Source organism: Lytechinus variegatus, chromosome 2 (assembly GCF_018143015.1).
Source record: "Lytechinus variegatus isolate NC3 chromosome 2, Lvar_3.0, whole genome shotgun sequence".
NCBI lineage: Eukaryota > Metazoa > Echinodermata > Echinoidea > Temnopleuroida > Toxopneustidae > Lytechinus > Lytechinus variegatus.
Window position 1 is genome coordinate 22,073,312 of NC_054741.1, and position 21,449 is coordinate 22,094,760.

At 35.8% G+C, this 21,449-nt stretch overlaps 1 protein-coding gene and 1 long non-coding RNA gene across 2 annotated transcripts in view; both read right to left on the minus strand.

Annotated features, from left to right (window-relative positions):
* Positions 1 to 22: 22 nt before the first annotated feature.
* On the minus strand, positions 23 to 3,039 carry LOC121407574. The gene is made up of 2 exons (XR_005968927.1): positions 958 to 3,039; positions 23 to 849 (listed from the first exon to the last, which is right to left on the minus strand). It is a non-coding gene; the product is annotated as an uncharacterized LOC121407574 (long non-coding RNA).
* A 4,877-nt stretch (positions 3,040 to 7,916) lies between these two features.
* Positions 7,917 to 21,449, minus strand: part of LOC121407575 (palmitoyltransferase ZDHHC3-like) — a 101,578-nt gene continuing 88,045 nt past the window's right edge. Inside the window, exons 7-8 of the mRNA XM_041598716.1 lie at positions 13,923 to 14,056; positions 7,917 to 8,543 (exon numbers count right to left, since the gene is read on the minus strand). Of these exons, the coding sequence (XP_041454650.1) occupies positions 8,379 to 8,543; positions 13,923 to 14,056 (299 nt within the window). The 3' untranslated portion in view covers positions 7,917 to 8,378. The remainder of the gene's footprint in view (positions 8,544 to 13,922; positions 14,057 to 21,449) is intronic.

The following is a 21,449-nucleotide window of genomic DNA, read 5'->3' on the forward strand; positions in this document are numbered from 1 at the left end:
TACACATATTCTGTGCTACATGTATCTGAAGAATTTGATTGGTCCAGTGCTTTTGACCTGGCAATGGTCTTTTTATCTGCATATATCAATATGGGTTGTTCTTCTCAAGAAAATGTTGCAATTCATTCAAATCACAATATGGCCATCTTTTGGCCCACACCCACTCAAGAAGGAACAGGGATCCACTTTCAGTGACCAGCAACTCCAAGAACCAATTGCAATGGATGCTAAGTAATGTTATTTGTATTAAATGTTACTTGTTTTATATTTCATTCTTAAGTATCACTGGCCACCAAGAACATCTGGGGTGCAATGGCCAACCATTCATGTTACTACTGAAATAAAAAAAAAAACTTACAGAAATCATGCCAGATTGCGAGGTAACATGTCGAAAGATGTTAGGGACATCGAGTTGTGACATTTTTCTGAGAGTGAATTACATGAAGATTATGTAATTTGTTGTGCCATTTCTGAACAACCATTTATGCATTCATATGGTCCTCTTGCATTATAAGTAACTGTGACATAAGATTCAATGCAAGACAGAATCCTTGCATTTGATTGCCTTTGTTACCATGGATGTTACTTTCAGATGAAAAAGTTACCAATAAACAGAAACTTTTATGCTTTTGGGCCCCAGTAGATGTATCATATTGTGCAACTGAATATACCAGTCATGTGTAATAACAGTCTAGCACTGTCATTTCTATTCATTGTATTGCATTTAAAACAGGTCATAATGATATACATGTATGTTTTTTTTACTTTGTTAACATGATGCAAGACTTATGTTATTTAATCATTGTCACAACAAAACCAGAATTGAATTAAATTGAATGAAATACCATACTGCTTTTGCATGCCTGAATTCCCATACTATTTATCATCACTCGGGCAGCAAGATCTGGGATCTCATGTTTTGGGGCGATTTACCAAATTTTAATTCTGGCCCTCAACCTGAACAAAGGAAGCCCCTACACCACGCCAAAGAGGAGATATTCTCATTGGATGCAGTGCCATGGGAAGTTTTTCTTCCTCGCAAAGCATTTACCTCTTAAAAACCAGAAGGTTTTGTTTTTGCATCAGCAGCAGATCAATTCATTACTTTCATTCATTCATTTTTGTATATCAATGTGAAACACGAGTCCATATAAAAACATTGAAAAACTAGTTGATGATATTTCTTAGAAATCTGTTTTATTACAATAGTATTGATGCAATCATAGTTTATGAACTTGTAAATATGAAGATCAAATATATACAAATCATATATTTACTGTATTTACTTTAGTGTTGAAATAAAATGTGACATACTGTATACTACTACTGGAATCAATCGTGTGACATATAGAGTGAATACTTACAATATGAAATTTGAAATATGGTTTCTGAGATTCACTAAAAGTGAAATTGTAAAAGTGAAATCGGTTACATGACATTCGCTTCGGCGACAATTGCTCTGATGTAAGATCTGCACGTTAAGCAAAACAGGAGACCTCGCCTCCAAAAGTAAATAAACCCTTATCTTAATCTTTACATTATTCTGAACCAAAAACTCTATTACAATCTTAGCTCTAACCCTATACCGTCCTAGATAAGACCGGAGCATATGTCACAGGAGCACTTGTGGTGTCACCGTGAAATCACATAAACCTTCACACATGTTATTCATATCCCAGGGGAAGGTGAAAGGGAAAGGCATTTCATGAAATAGCCCATTTCAAATTGGCCATTCTTGGTCACGTGTGTGACCGAAATAATGACAAATCTTGACTTTTAGTTAATTAGAAATCTGCATATTGGAGACAGTAAAAAATATTTCCAAATGATAGCTGACTACAGATGTTAATGTCATACACCCTTTAATTTACTAAATCCCTAATTTTTTTAGATTTACAACTAATTGAAGTCATGATTTGTCCATAATTTCAGTCACACACCTGACCAAGAATGGCCCAAATTTTATTTGTTATTACATTCTATACCAGGATACGATACAATTCTGTTGCGTGACGAAGGAGATTGCAATATTTTCTAGTTATTTTCACAAGTGGGCGAGACACAATATGCTAATGCCTTGTTTAAGAAAATTACAAAGCGTTTGAAAGTTGACATAGTCAGTTCTAATAGAACAAAGATTCATGTATATTATAAATTTGTCAAAATCCTTTTTTTTTCTTCAAGGCCTATTTCACAAGAAGTTGAGTTTAAAAGCATTGACAAAAATAAATAGATAACAAATATTTCTTCAGATTTCATTAGTTCCATACTATTCATTGTCAACTTTCTACCAATCACTCTCTATTGCAGTAGCAATTCTTTGGAGTCCCAATTTTTGCTTTAATTTTCTTCTAGATATCTCTTTTAAAAAAAAAGTAGTTTTCAAAGATTGTTAGGATGGCTTTAGAGCTATTGAAATGTCACAAACTCAATATATCATTCTTTATACTAATAAATGATAATGAAATATTTCAAGAATCCTACAGGAAAATATTTTCTTGGCAGTAGCCAAATAAACATCAATATTGAACACAAAAGTATGAATAGAAAAAAAACATATTTCAAAGTAGTGAATTCATTACAAAGCTATTTTTTTATGCTACACTGAATAACCTTTACAAATTGTAGTACTATCCTAGAGACAAAAGTCCACATTTTCACACCTTGAATAGGTCAAATGTATTACTCGAATTTGAGGCATGATTTCTACTGTCAGTATTATGAAAATATTAGCATTTGGCCATTTTCATTTTCAAACAAATATATTCTCATTTTTTAAAATCATACTGATAAATATACCATAAAGCTAGATATCACAATGAAATATCTGCATGTTAAACCATATTTACCAATTGTAATAAAGTTTTCAAGGGAACATAACAATTCAAAGTTAAATAGATCGATTCCAGAATATGATGATATAGCTTTGCAAAAGTAGAAAAACTAAAATGGAATATGAACTAAGTTATCCAGTTTCATTATAATTTCAATTCTTTAGACGGGTTAAGAACCTGTACATGATGAAAATGAAATGAAGAATAAAACTGTAATAAAAAAAAATCTAAAAATGTTTTAATCAATTATAAATTCATCTTTCAAACCACTCAGATATTTAAATTGTTCTATATAGTCAACTTTGTGATAAGGCAAATTGTGGGTTTCTCCCAATTTAGTTATACAGTCATTCATTCTACACATTAATATACAGATATATTTATATGCCTCTTGCATGAAAGACTGACGGCGATAGGTAACCTATCACAATAATATCATAATAAAACAAGAATAATAACACATCTTCGCATGGTTAAAGCCTTTCCAAAAATGCTTTATAAGCCCCCCCCCCCCCCCTTCTTCCTATATTTTTATACAGAGTCAAAGTACCTGTACGTCATACAACAAAATTCTTTAGTTGCCAATCGTAAAACATGAGACGTGTTCACAAGGTAATTTATCCAGCATTAATGTCTTCCTAGCCAATTGTCATTAATTGTTTGCAACAGCTCTATTTAATATCTACTGTACAATGCCAACTCTATCATTACCCCAACTTGAGATAATCAACATGCAAGCCAGAACACATGGGGATGAATGGCTCTTATCTATAAATACAAGCCAATGCTTTACCAAGGCTGAAGATATCAATAAAGTTGAGTGATTGCTTTAATGTGAGCAAATGCATAAAAAACATTTTAATAAAAGGAATATACTTCCATAAATTTCCTATTCAAGTGATACCTATAATAAAGGGTTTTGTCAAACCAAATTCAGTCCAAGTAACCAAATTCCTAATCAAAACTGACAGTGCAATTGCATGATAACTACTCTGAGCATTGATTGGTATTGGTTAGAATATGTGCAAGACACATTTTGGTTTGCCCCATCGGTGAGATACTGTTCCTAAAGGGAATTCTGTTATAAATCAATATAAGAAACAAAAGAAATCACATAAATTTACAATAAAGAAAGAGTGTATTTTTTAGCCTGTATTTAGTTTTCTAAAGGCTGTGTACTTGCAAATAGATGAGATGACAGATTGGTAAGTTGAATTGGGAATGTAAAACTGACTTGCAAGTTTTGTGTCACCCCCTGCATGTTTTCATAATAGACCAGTTCGGAGTTACGTCATGGGCAATTGACTTTCATTTCTTTCATTCAAAGCATTACGTAAGCATGCCTTACATAGCAGGATGCACAAATTGCACAGACCAGGTGACTAGAATAGCACACCAATGAAGGTATTTGTTGCACTTCTACTTTGAATGCATTAGCATGTTATAATAATGTACTTTGCCAACTGTCAAATACCAGTCGATAGTGGACGCATTGTTGCTTTTTGTGGATCTCAGAAAAAACACAATTCAAAAGAATATATGAATAATCGAGACATCAATGCTGGTGCTTATGTCATCAAATATTAAACCACCATATCACTTTAGTACAAATGACCTTTGTCAGATCAGGCGTAGAATCTTCTGATCATGCGCAAAATGGAACTCCAAACAGGGCCGTACGTACACAAATTCACAACATATATTACATGCTAAATGGGGAGAGAAAAAGGGAAAAAAGTGAAAATTACTACACAGACAAATGCTTCAAACCCATCACCATCCAAAATATTACTATGAAACCAAAATTCAGAGAAAATACATTCTTCAGCCAATAATTCAGTAAATTTTGAAATGAAACACATTGTAATCCTGCATAGATCTATTAATCACCTACGCAGTGGTTTGTATTCAAATATAAAATACCACTATTTCATTATTCATATCTATATATTCCCACAAAAAGGATTATTCACAAAATAAATTTAGTTTCCAAAATCTTGTTGGCACATTATTTGTTCGTGTAATCAAATAATGCACATTATTCCACTGCATAATTTTGATAAAGAAAAATATATTCTCAATCACGTTTTATTAGAGACATGTACATTGAGTCTCTTCTTGTATCTCCACCCACTATGGAGATGTTCATATAACTCTCAATATCAATATGAATAATAAAGCCTACATATATATTTCAATGTCATTTCTGCAAATTTCTAGTACAAAATATGTACATGTAGCTGAAATGACAGACGACATCAGGTCTATTTCAAATAAGTTTTTCCTTATAAAATTCTAAAATGTTTGGTCATTTTTTTTTACATTTCTATATCACCATTGCACCTCAAGCTTGTCATATACTTACATATGGCCACATAACACAAAACTTAGTGATCGATTGTACGGCTGATTTTATGAATGATCACATTCATTATTATGTGCAATCAATTATACTAATCAACGTTATGATCAATTGCTAAGCTTTGTGTTATGGGCATGACCAGGAGTTTGTGCATGAAGCACTAATCAAAATCAAATACATACAAAATGCTACATGCTTTTTCCCCCTCTACCAAAATGCAAAGTTTCAAAGCTCAAAGTTTGGTTCATAACAAAAAAAAACTTCCATAAAACATGACAAATAGATAATCTTGAATTACTCTCTTCACAACAAAAGCTAGAAAATACCATCTTCTGATATCCTTATTTCTGGTAAATTTGTTGCAAATGGATATAGATTCCACAAACTAGGGATGTCATATGAGTTGCCTAATTTACATGAAACTAAAAACTGTAATAACAGCCGAATCCTAAGGAAATAGTGTATTAAATCTTTCATTTGTGTATCATCAAAATGGTACATGTTTCACTTTAACTTTAAAATATAAAAAAAAAATTATCATTTCTCACATCCTATTTTAATAAATTTTTTAGCATTATGCTTGTTTAATATTTCTCTACTTATTCAAACCACTTTCTTCTTCCATTGCATCCTTCTTGTAAGTATTGTCGGGGATGGCTTAACTTTTAAACTAATTAGTTTATCCTTCTTTGCTATTATGTATCATTCTAATAAAGTGGTTGGCCTGAATAATTTAGTTCTGTGATAAGAGTTTAAAAAGTTCCAAATATGCCCCCCATGCTGATCCCAATCAAGGAATCATTCCCCCAAAAGAAGGGAAGGGAATGTTAAGTCATGACATACATAACCCTGCCATCACTGCTACATGGAAAGATAAGAGGCCCTTTGCACAAAACTGACTCTCCTGATAACTTTTAACTTTATAACATTCAGTAGCGGACCGTGACCCGGAGGAGACAAAGCATTGGGGGGGCACTGCATTGAGTGTGAACAATGCCGTGCCCCCCCAATGCTTTGTCTCCTCGGGGTCACTGTCCGCCACTGATAACATTTATTGCAATTACCATTGAATCCCCCACTTCAATTGGTGACCGAGCCATGTTACCAAAGTCATTACCATCATAATTTTTATGTTTAAGCCCGAGGTATTACTAAAATAATGCTCCTTGATATTAATAATATAAGTAAATTTTAGCATTTCAGTCTCAGGACATGCATACAAATTTCATGCCTCCGATTTGTTTTACTGGAGGAGGAACCGTTTTTCTATTATTACTCATATTCCTATTCACAGGCAAATACAACATTGACTTGCCAAATTCCAATACATCCCATAAGATGCTGAGTGCTATACTGATATTTCTCTTATAACTTAGTTCTGATGTTGTTTGAAGGTTTGCATGGTGGCATGTACCATTGCTGACAGTCAACCTGTCCGAAACATCGAGTCTCTCTTCTACTCATCATCTCTACTCTCAGACTCAAGCCAGCATCTCCTCATCAACTCTTCTACTCAAGCTGTTCTCACTCATCAATTCCTCTGGTTTACAGTCCTTTTCAGGACTACTTTCAAGAAAAAATACTCTACTCTCAAATCTCCACTTTCTCGCCTATCCATTTCTTCTCTTCTTCTATCCACTGTTTCTAAAACACTCCACATGGTGTACCGTAAACCACATCAGCAATAACTTCGTTCTAGATAACAATGAAAATAGTAGTGGAAAATATGATGATTCTCTCACATCCTACATATCAAAGCACACAATTTTGCATCATGTTTGAGAGTTTCAAACCACTAGCATTCATCTGTAAATTGTTATTATTTCCATTAGGAGACCATATATTTATGATGCAGGAGTACTGTAAGATACAACTTGAAGACAGTATACCTTGGGCCTTGTTCCATAAAACTTGTTATCAATAATAAATGCTAGAATTCTATTACAATTTTCTCTTGACCAATCAAACTACATCATTTTACTAAATAGGTTCATTCTTGCGGATTGAAATAATCGCTAGCGATTACATCATTTTAATAGCTCGAAAAATTCGCATTTAACTTGCCACTTGTAATTTCATGAAACATGGCAGTGCATCTCATCTTAATGAAACCGCGTGTTGTTTCATAAAGCTCTTTGTAAATTACAAAGGATTTTACAAATGACAGGTGACTCCTTGGTTTCAAAATGAAGGGAGTGCATTTCCAGTAACCCTAACAAATTTTTAAAAAATATATTTTAATTGTTCATACAAATGCTGGATTACAATTTTAGTTCCGAAAGACCTGGGGCTCCCCTTACAAAGAGTTGCGATTGATCTGATCTGTCGTAACTATGGAAAGCCAGCAACATCAACATAAAAAAATGTGTTTGTTCAAAATAATTACTAGAAATGATGTACATCTACACATTATCTGTTTTCTTGACATTTCAGTATGCTTCTTTTTGTTTTCAAAGGACATCAACAAAATTTCCGAAAAAGAAAAAATTATGACATTGTTGGATTTCCATATATGTGAGATTGATCGGATCAATTGTAACTCTTTTTAAGACAGGACCCCATCCTACAGAGGGTTGCGATTGCTCCTATCAACCGCAACTATGGAAAGCTAGCAATCCCAACATCTAAAATGCCTGTAATTGTCCACAAGGCTTTCTCAATATGATGTATACATATGCATACATCATTGCCTTGACAATACACAGTGTTCTTCCTTGTTTACAAAATAACACTGTGCACATTTCATGTATGAAAAATTATGACATCCATGGATTTTCATAGTTGAGATTGATAGGATCAATCATAACTCTTTGTAAGACGGGGACCAGATTTCAACTTTAGCGGATGGAAATAAGAGGAAATGGTCACCAGTCATGCGCAAAGATGAGTGTAACTTACAAATAATTTAAACACTACCAAATATTCTCAAAGCAACCAGTACAGGGCCAACCGAGGTCAAAGTTCAATGTCTTAGGTCATTCATTCATTCATCATCCATGACAACCACAGGCACTTCAATCGGTGTAGGAGAAAAATGTCGCCATATCAGGGTATCCTTGGACATCCTTCACAATGATCAGCTGGGCAAGGCTGCAATTCACAACATAATGGCAATGGGTCTATCCCACTGAAGCACGCACCCTGAGAGAAAGCGATGACTGCGATGACATCATCGGCGGAGGCTATACATGGTACAAGTAGGTGAGTTCCTTGCCTACATTATGGTTGGGTGTGACGAAAGGGTTGAGCCAACCTAATGACAGCTTACTGCCACAGACCATCCGGAATGCCAGGCATCGTGTCTTCTTCTGCCACGTGGCCTTCTGTTTCTTCAGCTGCTCAATACCCTGAAAGATTCATCAAAGGATATAAATTGTCACTGGAAGAAACACACAAATGGATTAAAGTACATTGAGTTGAATATATTGCAAGGATCAAGTCCTAACTTAAAAAAATAAAACAGCTAGTGTTGAAATTATATAAGATACTTTATATGAATTAAACCAGATTTAACCAAATTAATTATAAAAAGTAATAGGTTAGGATATAAACCATTATAAACTAGTATGAGATACGTAAATAGATCACCATCATTTCTAGCCATTCAAAAGCACTAGGGATTTTATTCAGGAAATGGAGTTCATTCTCATATTTAAGATGTGTGTGTGTGTGTGGGGGGGGGGGGGTAGTTAGCAATTATGATTCCATCTACTTAAATCGCTCAATAATTATCCTGTCTGGAGATCCTCTCCACTTACAATCCCCTAATATGGAGGCCATAAGAGAATATCACCACAATTTTCTTATCATACAACAGCAGAATGGAATAAGAATGAATTGCCCCAATTTAAGAGCCACGAGATATATCAATTACACGATGGGTTCCCTCGCCAGTGGATGATGCCCAAAATATAAGACCTTCTGAGCCCCTAATACTTCTCAATCCATAAACCAATATTCAGAGTCATTTGTTTATTCAACTGAAAACCCTCACCATCACGTTTTCATCTGTTTCTCTTCTTCTCCTAATGCTCTCTCTCTCTCTCTCTCTTTCAATCATGTGCATTTGCTAATTTATAAATATTAAAGACCTCTCTCTCTCTCTCTCTTGTCTCTGTTTCTTTCATTTACTTATACTCTCCAACACAAATGCATTTGCTGACCAAAGAAATCTAATACATTGTCAGTATTATCACTCTCTCCCACTCTCTCCCGTACTCTTATTAGTGGATCACTGGCCCTGATGACATTCATGCTGGCTTTTATGCATTTTACCCACTCACATCCTAGGTAAACATCAATAACTCGAAACATGATGTTGGTGTGGATTACAGTGCAAATGTCTTGAATTCCCCCCTTGTATGATGCTTAGTCAATGGCTAAACATACCGACTTGAATTCACACAAATAACTTCTACTTTCATTTATTAATTCATCAGCTATTACAATGTTTAAATCATGAGTAGATAATTCATGAACTGACTGGTTTTCAATTGGTTTGCAAAGAAAACAATGAATTCTTCAACAGATGACTGACAGCATTAAGTACCCTAAGGACTGGATTCTGGTGGTAAAAAACACTCAACATTAGTTTGTTCACAAAACCTGTATTTTCAATTATGTCTCTAGTCTAACCACTTTGAATTATGGATTAATTGATTGATTGATTTCTTTATTGATTTTAATGATTTGATTCATATCAGACAACTAAAAAGCAATAGATAAAACAATGTATTTGATTAACAGCTTTAAATCCTATCAGAGGGACTGGGTTATGAGGGCACCTACATACCAAATTTAAATTCCCACAAAGTCTTGTATTTATACATTTCTTTAACCACTTTCAATAAATGCATTAGATAAATTCTTGATTGACTGATTGATTGATTGGCTGGTTTGATTCATATCAGATTACTTAAAAGAAAGCAAAATATGCTTAAAATGTACAAAAAGATGACTGACAGCTTTTGAGTCCTCTCAGAAGAATTAGGTAATGAGGGCAGGAGTGCATTGGATTCCACTCTAAATTCTTGGATCACACATCCACTGCTCCACAGAAAAGTACTGCTGATGAATGCGCTATAATCACACCTGACAAACACTACATTGAAAATGATTATGCTTTAAATCATCGCTAATGCTTACTTACAGAATGTAAACATGCCCAACATGAGGGGCACAAGGGCCTGTCAAATCAACAGACAGTCTGGAGCCCTTCTTAGCACCAATGTCTCATGACAATTTAAAGAACTACGAGCAAAAATTGACTATCGCTCTATATCTCTCGCCGTCTGAAACGTGACATTCTGAAAGAAGTGCAAAAAACTAGAAGCCGAGTCAAGAACTACTCCCGAGAGAGAGAGAAGAGGCTCATGTTACCCACATCTAATGTATGTAAATGAATGCCCAAGAGATTCAAATTGAAGGAATGGTGATGGTAGTCTATGAGATGGTGAGAAACGGTGAAAGATAAAGGATGGGGGGGGGGGAACAAACAGAACTGGAAACAAGGTAGAATTCAAGATGGCAAATAAATTACACAGAACACCCAAACAAGAGCACAAAACAGGAGAGTGGATCTCATGAGAAGTTGAGACAATTAAGTTAGGTAAATAAATCATAAGCAATCTTGAAAAAATAGACAAAGAACTGTAAATTGCAGTCTTCTGTGCAGAAGAGGAAAGATTGAGAAGGAAAGAAGAGAGAAAGGAGAGTGAGAAATGAAAGGAAAGAAGGTAGGTGAAGGATGAAAGGAGATGGAAGGGAGAAGGATGGAGAAAGAGAGAGGGAGAGAGGGCAATTAAGACTATAAAAAGTATAAAAAGTGAAAACAATACACATTGTACAACGCCTACTTAGCTTGTTGTACGCGATCAAATGGGAGGCTGAATGTCACACATTCGTACCGTTGCACACAAGACGTACCCTCCAAAATGTACCATTGCACGGCTTTAGGAGGTGACGTCACAATGCGATTTCATTGAATAAGGTGACAATGCGCATACAGCCCGCTGCCTAAATGCGCAATGCTGTCCAAGATCATGTGCGCTTGTGGGCCCGGCTAGTGGGATTTTGCTTTTCGCTTTCAATATTTTTGCTCCCTTTTCATAGATTACTGGAGGGAAAAACTCTTTTTTTTTCATATTTATGCTAGATTCCGAGGCGTTGTATAACACAAATAGCGAATATTCTTATTCGTGCAATGGTGCGAGATTTCGCATTCGGTGAAAGAAAGAAACGCTCTATTCAACTCGGCTAACGCCTCGTTGAATAGAGCATCTTTCTTTCACCTCATGCGAAATCTCGCACCATCGCACTCATGCCTATTCGCTATTTGTATACTGTTATTGGACATTTGGAGGTACCATCACAAATATGGAGTACAACATAAGAGACTAAAAAAAGAGAGGCATGTAGATAGTGTAAAGGGGGGCCTAGATACAAATAAAAAAAAGGTCGGGTTGAAATTGAATGGAAAAAGAGAAAGTAAAAAGGAAAAGTTCAAGCAAAATAAACAATCAACCTCATAAAAAAGAGAAGAAAGATGGTTGCAATAGAAATACATATATAGGGACTTTTCACACTTAAATCTTGAATCATCATTGTAATGATGATTGCTATTGTAATCGTGACTGATTAGCGTTCGTGATTCTAATCATGTTCTAGTTTGGTTTCACACGTGTTAAATATTCATCATTAGCCTTATTTTTCACTGGAATCATCATTCAAATTACAAAAAAATTTTCGTATGAAATGGTGGGATGGTCATTGAAGATAACTTTTATCAATGGTTCCCATGCCCTCATCAAGACAGCATTGCCTAGATGAGGAATTTTCCTCAAGATTGTGATATTCAGGTTAATCAATTGAAGAAGATCTTATGAGAAGGGATTTGATCACAGGTAATATGAGAGAGCACTCAATTGCAGTTTAAAAGTGGTCACAGGAGTCATTAACTTCAATATAACGAGAGGTACTTCATCTATGGGTCAGAAAGCAAGTAGAAACTATGCTATGTGCACAAAGAACTACAAACAGAGTGTTTTTCAGAAATTTCAAACTGCCTATAAATTTGCGATCAGTTGCATCTCAAACTGAAACAAAAGTCTTAAACAAATGCCTCAGATTATTTAAAAGTAGAGCTTGTAACAAATTTCGGAGTTGTGTTTGAACTCAAAGTTTTTACTAACAGGCTACTGAATAAAGTATTTAGTGTTTCCTCTCACACAAATTAATCAGTTATAATTTACAGGTACATACAATACCAGTGACTACATTTCAATTTTAGCAAAATAGATTCTAACACTCTAGAGCATTAGATCTACCCGGTAAATAATATTTGCTGCTTGCTTATTTGGGGGGACCAAAGTTGGAAGAATGCGGTGCCTATGGAAAATGAGGGGGGTAATATTGTATAATAATTTGTATTTCAGTTTGGTTGTTGTTGTCTTCTCAATTATTTATAGTGTTAGTGGTAATTTGGTTGCCAAACTTGTTTGAAAATACTACTGTGTAATTATTCACAGCATAGAGATCTTGATTTTTTAATGAAAATATCCACACATCTGTACCATCATCACCTGAACAATATTTTTATTTTACCATGACCCTTTCAATATACCGTATTCAGAAACCAATGAATCTATGTGCATAGTGCAGGTAAGCTGCCTCTTCTTCTCAATGAAACATTCATGAAGCCAAAGCTTTCAAGAACATGTCTCCCCAAACAAAAGGACTAAAATTGGCTGCACCATTTACATCAGATCTCGTGACATTGTGATAGGGTTTACGCGAGACCGAGGTATCCTCTTGAATTCCGACATCCTTTCTGGATCTTCTGTAATGTGACACCTGTCATTGAAAACCTGAATGTGCATGAACAAAGTGTCATGAAGGAGGATATGGTGTACAGGTATTACGCTGACAGGTACAGAGACGGAAATGTGACCTGGCTAACTGAGCCTTGAGCTTCCATTAAACACGAAGGACATTCATATCACATTCTTAGCTTCTTTCAGGTATGACGTACTGTCACGCAGGTGTGACATGTAGAATTAAGTATAATTTTTGTCTCCTTTTTCAATGAATGTCATTTTGTCATGGCAAGGTGACTTTTTTATTCTTTGAATCAAAGAGAAAAAAATTGATATTTATAGAGTGAAAGAAGGTACGGCAGATGGCTGCAAGTGTGAGGTAAATCCATCTATCTCCATTCAAGGGAACAAAACTATGGAGTGATGACCATGATGAAAGAATGATAGTAAGATGTTTTTTAGGATTATACATCAAACCATACACATTTTTGCACTTTCTCTGCTTTTCTTTCAGTTTGACTCATTCCATACTTTCCATTATAATGGAAGGGTACAGAGCAATTCTCGCCACTCCTTGTCATAAAATAAATCATCAAAACAAAAATGGAAGATCTTGGTATTATTGAAACCAGAAAAGGGATGGTAAATAAGAAGCCCAATACACCTAGAGCTATACTTGAAATCATCCAGTGAAAATCCCTATTCCAATGTTTAGGGGACACCAGGCTGATTCACAAAGAGTTAAGGTGCCTCAAAGTTTGTTATGAGTAATGCAATGGTATTTAATATGCAATCTCACTGATAGCTATGCAGCCTCTTTGCATGATCTGACTAATTCTACAAAATTATGTTTAACTTAACTGTTTGTGCAACAGCCCCCTGGTAAAATGTATAAATGGAACTGGATCTTACCGTTTCATCTGTACAGATAGCATGAACCTGTGTGCCAAACATGATCGCTGTGAAGAGTACAAATAGCATGGCTTCTACAGTCAGTGCTAACATAAATATAACCGTGGCTGGTGGCGAGTAATAGCTGCATTCACCTGATGAAACAGAAAGATAAAGTCACAAAATGGTATTAATTATTTAATTTGAAAGTGAAAAAAAAATGAAAATAGAAATCAGAAATAGAAATTCATTTTGCCCAATTGATCTTGGGCCCGGCAGCCACTGTGCAGTGCCAAATCAACGTAGCTCTAACCCTTTTAACTGGTGTGTTGACTCAGTTGGTAGAGCGTCCGTCTCACAACCGGGAGGTCAAGGTTCAAATCCCGGCTGCGTCAGACCAAAAGATGTTAAAAGATGGGAGTTGCTGCTACCCTGTTTGGCATTCAACGATTAAAGGGATAGAGCCTTGTTGATCTGCCGGGCCCACGATCAATTGGGCGAAGCAAATTTTCGGAGTATTTCATTTCCAACAATAAAATATGGATTTTCATCATCATTTATTGTTGAACGTCAAACAGGATAGCAGCTACTCCCATCTTTGATGCAGCAGGTTATTGAACTCCCGACTTCACAGTTGTGAGATGGACGCTCTACCAACTGAGCCAGCACATTTCATAATGCATACAAGTAGGCATAAACATGACATGAACATAAGTGGCATGAATCAAGAGCTGAGACCTGTAAACTAAACAGTAAGTTATTTTATTTTTTTAAGCGAGAAAACAGAAGAGATGAAAGAATATTTGAGCTTAAATGTGTGAATTTGGCTGTGTGAAGTGGAGACTTTGGTACATGAAGAATTTAATCTGGAAGTCATATTGGAGGTACTATCACAAATTTGTGCATTTGAAACATTCAATACATGAAATGACCCATTTCATGTTGTTTATCTGTATTTCCAATTCCCTTTTCACTAGATCTTTTGTCGAATGCAAAAAATAATATTCATATATTATACTTTATTATCTTTCTTATAATCATTCCATACTGTCCTCTTTCCTATGTAAATAAGACAAATGGGTTTTGGCTAATTCTGTCATCAATATGGCATGGAGAGATACGCGGAGGGGAGAGAGAAGAGGAGAAAAAGGAGAGAGGGGGGGGGGGATCTGATGGTCTATCATCCAAAAACAAAAAAATACAGCAAAGTACCCATCTTTCACCAAGGCAAACTGAGCTTGTTTTGCAAACACAGTTGAAAGTTGATTCTTTGTATTTAAACTGGAGTCCCAGTAAAAATATAACTCAAAGCCAAACGGATCACATGTCTTGCCTCCAATTATTGTAAAGAATAACAAACAATGCAATTGCACTATGAGGTTGATACTCCAACGATCTATCTCTTTACTGGACTATCAGCACCGAGGCAGTTTGGGATACCACTTTGCGATCCCTCTCCAAATAACATTCATACGTGAGCGTCACTCTGACAAACAAAGCCTACTTTTCAATGACACTTTGGCTTAAGTGCCTCTACTCACCCCCCCCTCACTCTTTCCTCTCTTATTCACTCTCACTACCTTCCCATTCTATCTGCCGGACTAGATCTTTGCTATCATCCATCCTCAGGGCCTAGGATAGGCTGAAGCTGTCCTGGTTATTGCTCTCCCCGACATCTTTTCCCCCCAATTTGTTCTTTTTATCTCCTTCTCCATCTTAACTTTAAATTTTCTCTCTCAAGTCTCTCATCATATTCAACTTCATCCTACTCCTCTCCTTTAAATCTCTCTTTCTTTCAAATGATTTCCACCCTTGTTTTTTTTTTTTACTTTTTTTTCTGTATATTCTTTTAAGAGCAAAACATTCATTTTACATAAAAAGCAAAGCAAAAAATCAATATGAACTAGTTTCATCCCAGTAGTGCAGCCATAATTCACACTTGCATAATCTTCACACCATTAAGCTTGTGAGTGGAATTATGTCTTCTTTATAAGGAAACAACAATTACCACACATCCCTAAAACCATCAACTCATCATTAAAAGTTAGCATTTTGATAATACCACCAACATCTCCCTGAGCATAACACATTTTGCTTATCCATCCTGCCGTATTCAACGCAACCCGAATCTAATTGACATTAAACTAAATCGAATGATCTCGTAAAAGTCCATTAATAATATTTTACTTCTTCAAATGGCAGGCAAGCTTCCACCATCATCATTGCAAGATCTATCTAAACCCATGGCCCTGTGTCATAAAACTTAGTGATGGATCCCAAGCTGACTTCTATGTTTAAGTTCATTGATTATTGTGTACGATCAATCGTAAGTTCAGCCGAATGATCAATTGCTAAGCTTTATAATACAGTGCCCAGGTCTCATCTGTCACTACGTAGACCATATCCCATCCATCTCTAATGATCACATTTATCCCCTCTCATTAGGGGAAAGAAGACAAAGTATGGGATGAATAACAGATAATGGGCAGAAAAACAAGATGACGAGCAAAGATTTTATTCCAAGGCAGCATCCATAATCTCCCTCGGTAGAGGCATTAATGTCCCTCCCGTTACCCTCCTAATGAGCATTTTGTGTAGATGGATCGGAAAACAGCATCATGATGAAAATCTACAAAATATTACAAAAGCATGTTTGTCCAAAGGGGTGGGGTAACAAGGCCTTGACAAAGTCAGAGTTGGTATACAACACATTGTATATTGTTAGAGTCATGGTGTCGTGGTTCTGACTCTTACCTTGCAATCAGAGGGTCGTGTGTTCACATCCCACAGTGACACATCATCTGGCAAGACGTTTATCTACAGTTTGCCACTCTATACCCAGGTGTTAACAGGGTGCCGATAGGATGCAAAGGTCAAATATGTGCCCTTAAGAAATTGATGATTTGAGCTTAGAAGCTCTAACTGCAATACTCCCTAGGGAGTGTAGGAAGTGCTTGGATCATAATTATGCAAGCAACCCATAACCTAATGGCATGGATGATGATATATTTTGGTAAATTGCTTCGAGATGTCCCAATGTATAGGTGTAATAAAAACAACCAAGAATATTGTTTGTTATCATTATTTTCTGTTATAATATACTATCCTATAACTTAGCACCATCTGCCATGGTGCAAACAACTATTCTCAGTTGGCCACTGATTCAAATCAACAGATGGAAAGCCAGCATCAAAGTGCCAATCAGAAATAATAGCCCTATGGAATCAATGAGAAGGCAGATGCAGCTATGAACATCTTTCTACAGTACTAAGCTGAATCCTAATGACATCTCTGGCTTTCCATTGTCAGGACTGATTTGAATCTATCACATTATTTAAAAGAAGGGATCCAGGGAGGGTTTTCACAAGGACTTTAAGGTAAAAGAAAGTAGTTGCAGCAAACAATTATTTCATCAGAAAGTCTTTTAAATTATGGATAATTGTCACCATATTATCATTTATCTAGATCTGGTACATGAATTTAAACTTATCATCGTGAAATCATGATATCTTAGCTCAAAACCGGTAATTCTGATGATCACTGACACAGAAAAAGATATGTGAGACAGTGTATTAATATTGCTTGGAAAAATACCCGACATTAAAGTTCTGATGAAATTCCGTGTTTATTTCTCAGCAATCACACATTTTCTTCCAAAGCCATTTGGCACATAATTTTTATTTAAACATACGAACACTTGGGTGCAGGTAATTTCATTGGATTCTGTTTAAACTCATTTTGAAGAGCCAATATGCACATGATGTTTAACTTGTGATTTAACTAATGGCTGCATGGTAGCGTGTATCCCCTGATCTTGCTTACCCCAATCCCATTCACTGATGAAATATTTACAACAATGACACGCAATTCCAAATGCAAGTGTGATTTTCACCCACAGTCAGACTTGATCTTTGTGAAACCCAAGCCTGGTCAATGTTATCATGCATTCATGTCATAATGCGGCTGCACGGAAGCTTCCTTAACCTCATGAGTGTTTGCGTGGGTGGACGAGCCGCTTACACAAACAGAAAAATTAGAGTAAATGTGCGAAGATAAGACAAGCCAAATGGAAGGGCGAGGAAACCCAACCACCAAACACATAGCAATAATTGAAGGACGGATTGAGGACTAACTTAACCAAAGTCAGCTAACTGATCACTCCTTGGCGATTGACTGATGAAACAAAGCAATCACCCGGTGCTGCCGCAAGAATCTTCAGAAATGAAGAGGTGGTGTAACTCGATGGAGAAGAATGTAAGAATTACATGCAGAGGCCAATTGGCTTCACAGTTTATGTCATCAAAGATAGATCTATATATTTGGTCTCGTAGGTCACAAATCAGTTTCTGCTTTGCAAGTTTAATCTTACGATTACGTTTCTAATAGGTATAGTGACCGTTCATGGCTGAAGAAAAATGCTATGTTAGTGAAGGATTGTAAATGAATCTTGTACTGTATTACTATTAGATTTTTTAAGTCATACTCAACAGTACCATGCACAATGTCTAGAAGAATTTGCAGAAAATTGTAACAGTTAAAAATAAGAGTTTCACTCAAGTAAGAGATCTGCATAAGATATGAACTCCCCCAAGATATATTTGCTTGAATAATATATCTTAGACTAATAAAACAGAAATACATATTTGCTGTTTTGAAAAACAGTACCTGATGCCTATAACAGCTACCGTGTTGAATAAAAGTGAATCACGTGACAAATTGTAAATTTGCCCATCGAACACACACAGCAAAAACTGTGGTGTTAACCGGTGTACATAGAGGACCACACCAGTTATTTTACACCAGCGTTAAATTGGTGGTGTTAGTTTTACACCTACAGGTGTTATCACAACACCTTTGGTTGTTACATTTACACTCTTTGGTGTTATGTTCAATCTCTAGGGTGGAATTTTAACACCTCAGGGTGTGGTCCTCTATTAACACCAATTTGTGTCAGTATTAACACCACAGTTTTTACAGTGCACTTTGATTTATTAGAGTCACACAACAAGCATTGAAACAATCCTTTTCAAACTAAAAGGGTATTGCAGTGTGTACTATCTTTGATAGAAGTGCATTCAACTTTGTTATCTGTCTTACTTATAAGTTTGCTTATATAAGCATCAGCAAATGTGCTTGACCACCATGCCTGATAAAGGAACAAAAGGGTTATTACTAGCTTTGCCTCATTTTGTCATGTTAATTTCATTTTAGGTGTCATTTTTTTTAGAGAGAGAGAAATATGCTCCCTTTTCTTTTATAATAAATCAGATCATTTCCAACGTGGATTGACATCTAAATAACCTAGAAAATGATGGTTTTCCTTCCATCACTGATGCCAATTATGTACTTACTATCTAAGCAAGATATGAACTACCTAAAAAGATACATTAGTTTTAAATAAAACATGTTCAGCAAGTTTTCAGAAAAAAGGGAACCATTTTCATCATCATGGAATATATATATATATTCCATCTTTGAAATATAAAGACATGACACAGATGAAAATGTACTATATGAAGTATCTTGTAGGTAGCATCTGTTTGTGATGACATTCCTTTGTGATCGAAAGTGCAAGGTTATCTCCATCTAATTCTAAATGAATAAAATATAAATGCTCTAAGCTCTCAAGCTCTTAAAATGACTCTCCTCTTGAAGCATGTTCCTTTACATGTATATTTAAGTCTTTCTGCTCGACTCTTTGCGTATGTTCCAACTGTTTTGTGCCATCCTCATTTTTCACATGCCCATGGATTTCTAATTAAATCCAACTTATTTGTGTCAGCATCTATAACTCGCTAGCCGACAGCCTGTTACTTTTTTTTATTACTGTCTGTATTATTATAGTATTTTTTTCTTCATTCGATTACTGTCTATCTCTATGCTTCTCTATAAGTCTATCTCTGCTCCTTCTTTATCTGTTATATTACCCCTCTCTAACCCCTTCCCACTCTTTTTATCACTCTCCCTGTCCTCCTCTCCCTCTTTTTTTCTCTATTGTCTTTTTCTCAATCATTAGTTTTCCTTCAGTAAACCTCACACAAACAACAAAACAAGATCTCATGTATATATATGTATTATGAGGGCGTACCATTTTAAGCGAACCAAGATGACAAATTCATCATTTGCATCTCAAGCCCCACCTAATACCTTCAGATTGTATAATTAACCCACTGCCTAATATGCAGTGGATTAATATAATCATAACTTAGTGATTCCTGTAGCAATGCCATTTTAGTGGGATATTTCACCACTTCAAATAGATCAAATTCTAGGTAGAAGACGTACCTACACAAAAATAAATAGAATACAGAATTAAAAATTCCAAAGTGGAAATTTAAAAAAATATAGATGTACAATTTGGATATTGCTTGGGCAATAAAATTATATACCCCATCCTTCGAATAATCCTAGTCCATGAAGAAGAATATCATGGCCATAAAATATTCAAGGGCACCATGTCTGTAGAAAAAAAAGAGAAGCGTATTTGGAGTGATATTCTACACCATCTGAAGTTTGAGAATAGCAAGTTTAAGAGCAGATTCTTAGTGAAATGAAAATGAAAATCCATGAATAGAAAATCCATAAGTTATTGTTCGACAGAGACATGAAATGAAATACTCCGAAAATTTACTTTGCCATTTGATCGTGGGCCCGGCAGCCGCTGTGCAGCACCAGATCGGCGAGGCTCTATCCCTTTCATCGTTGAACGCCAAACAGGGTAGCAGCAACTCCCATCTTTTGGTCTGACGCAGCCGGGGTTTGAACCACCAACCTCCCGGTTGTGAGACGGACGCTCTCCGGTCACCAGAATGACACTCCCCTTTCAAAGCTAAGCACACAGCTGCAACCTAATGATTTATTGAGATTTCATATTTCATTTATTCCACACTGACCATGATGGCATAAAGGGATTCAAGATATTGCCTTTTAGAGATCTTGAAGCTGATCTGCAAAGGTTATGCTATAAAGGTCAGCAATGACTCAGGAAGGCTTTGGGGCTACTTCAGTTGGAATCAGGTTGGCTGGAAGTAGGTTGATACTTCAAGGTTTTACACTGGACAAATGACAGCATATCTCCTGGCTGGGATTCTGAACTTATTTGTTAAAAACCACAATGAAGGAGTCTAATGATTTGTTTCAATGGCAATGCATTTTTTTAAATAATGATATGATGGTTGATTTCTATTATGCTTCTTGATTTTATTCATTCTTTCAAATTTAATCTTATTTTACAGTTTTACAATTATATTCCATATCATTCGTCTGATTTATTCATTCAATCATTTCAATTTATTATCTTTTCATCCACTATTCCAAAGAAAGTCTAAATGAATTATGATCATGTCTTTTTCTTCACAATATCTTAGAGGTTTGATGTCATTTTCCCCATTTTTTGTAAGCAATACACCCACCCCCCCCCCTTCTCCTCCCCCCCCCCCCCCTCTCTCTCTCATTTGTATTTTAGCACTCTTCTCTCTTTCCTTATGTAAACCTTCATTTAACAGATTGCCACATTCCACTGGAGGGTAGAAAGTGATACAGGTACTT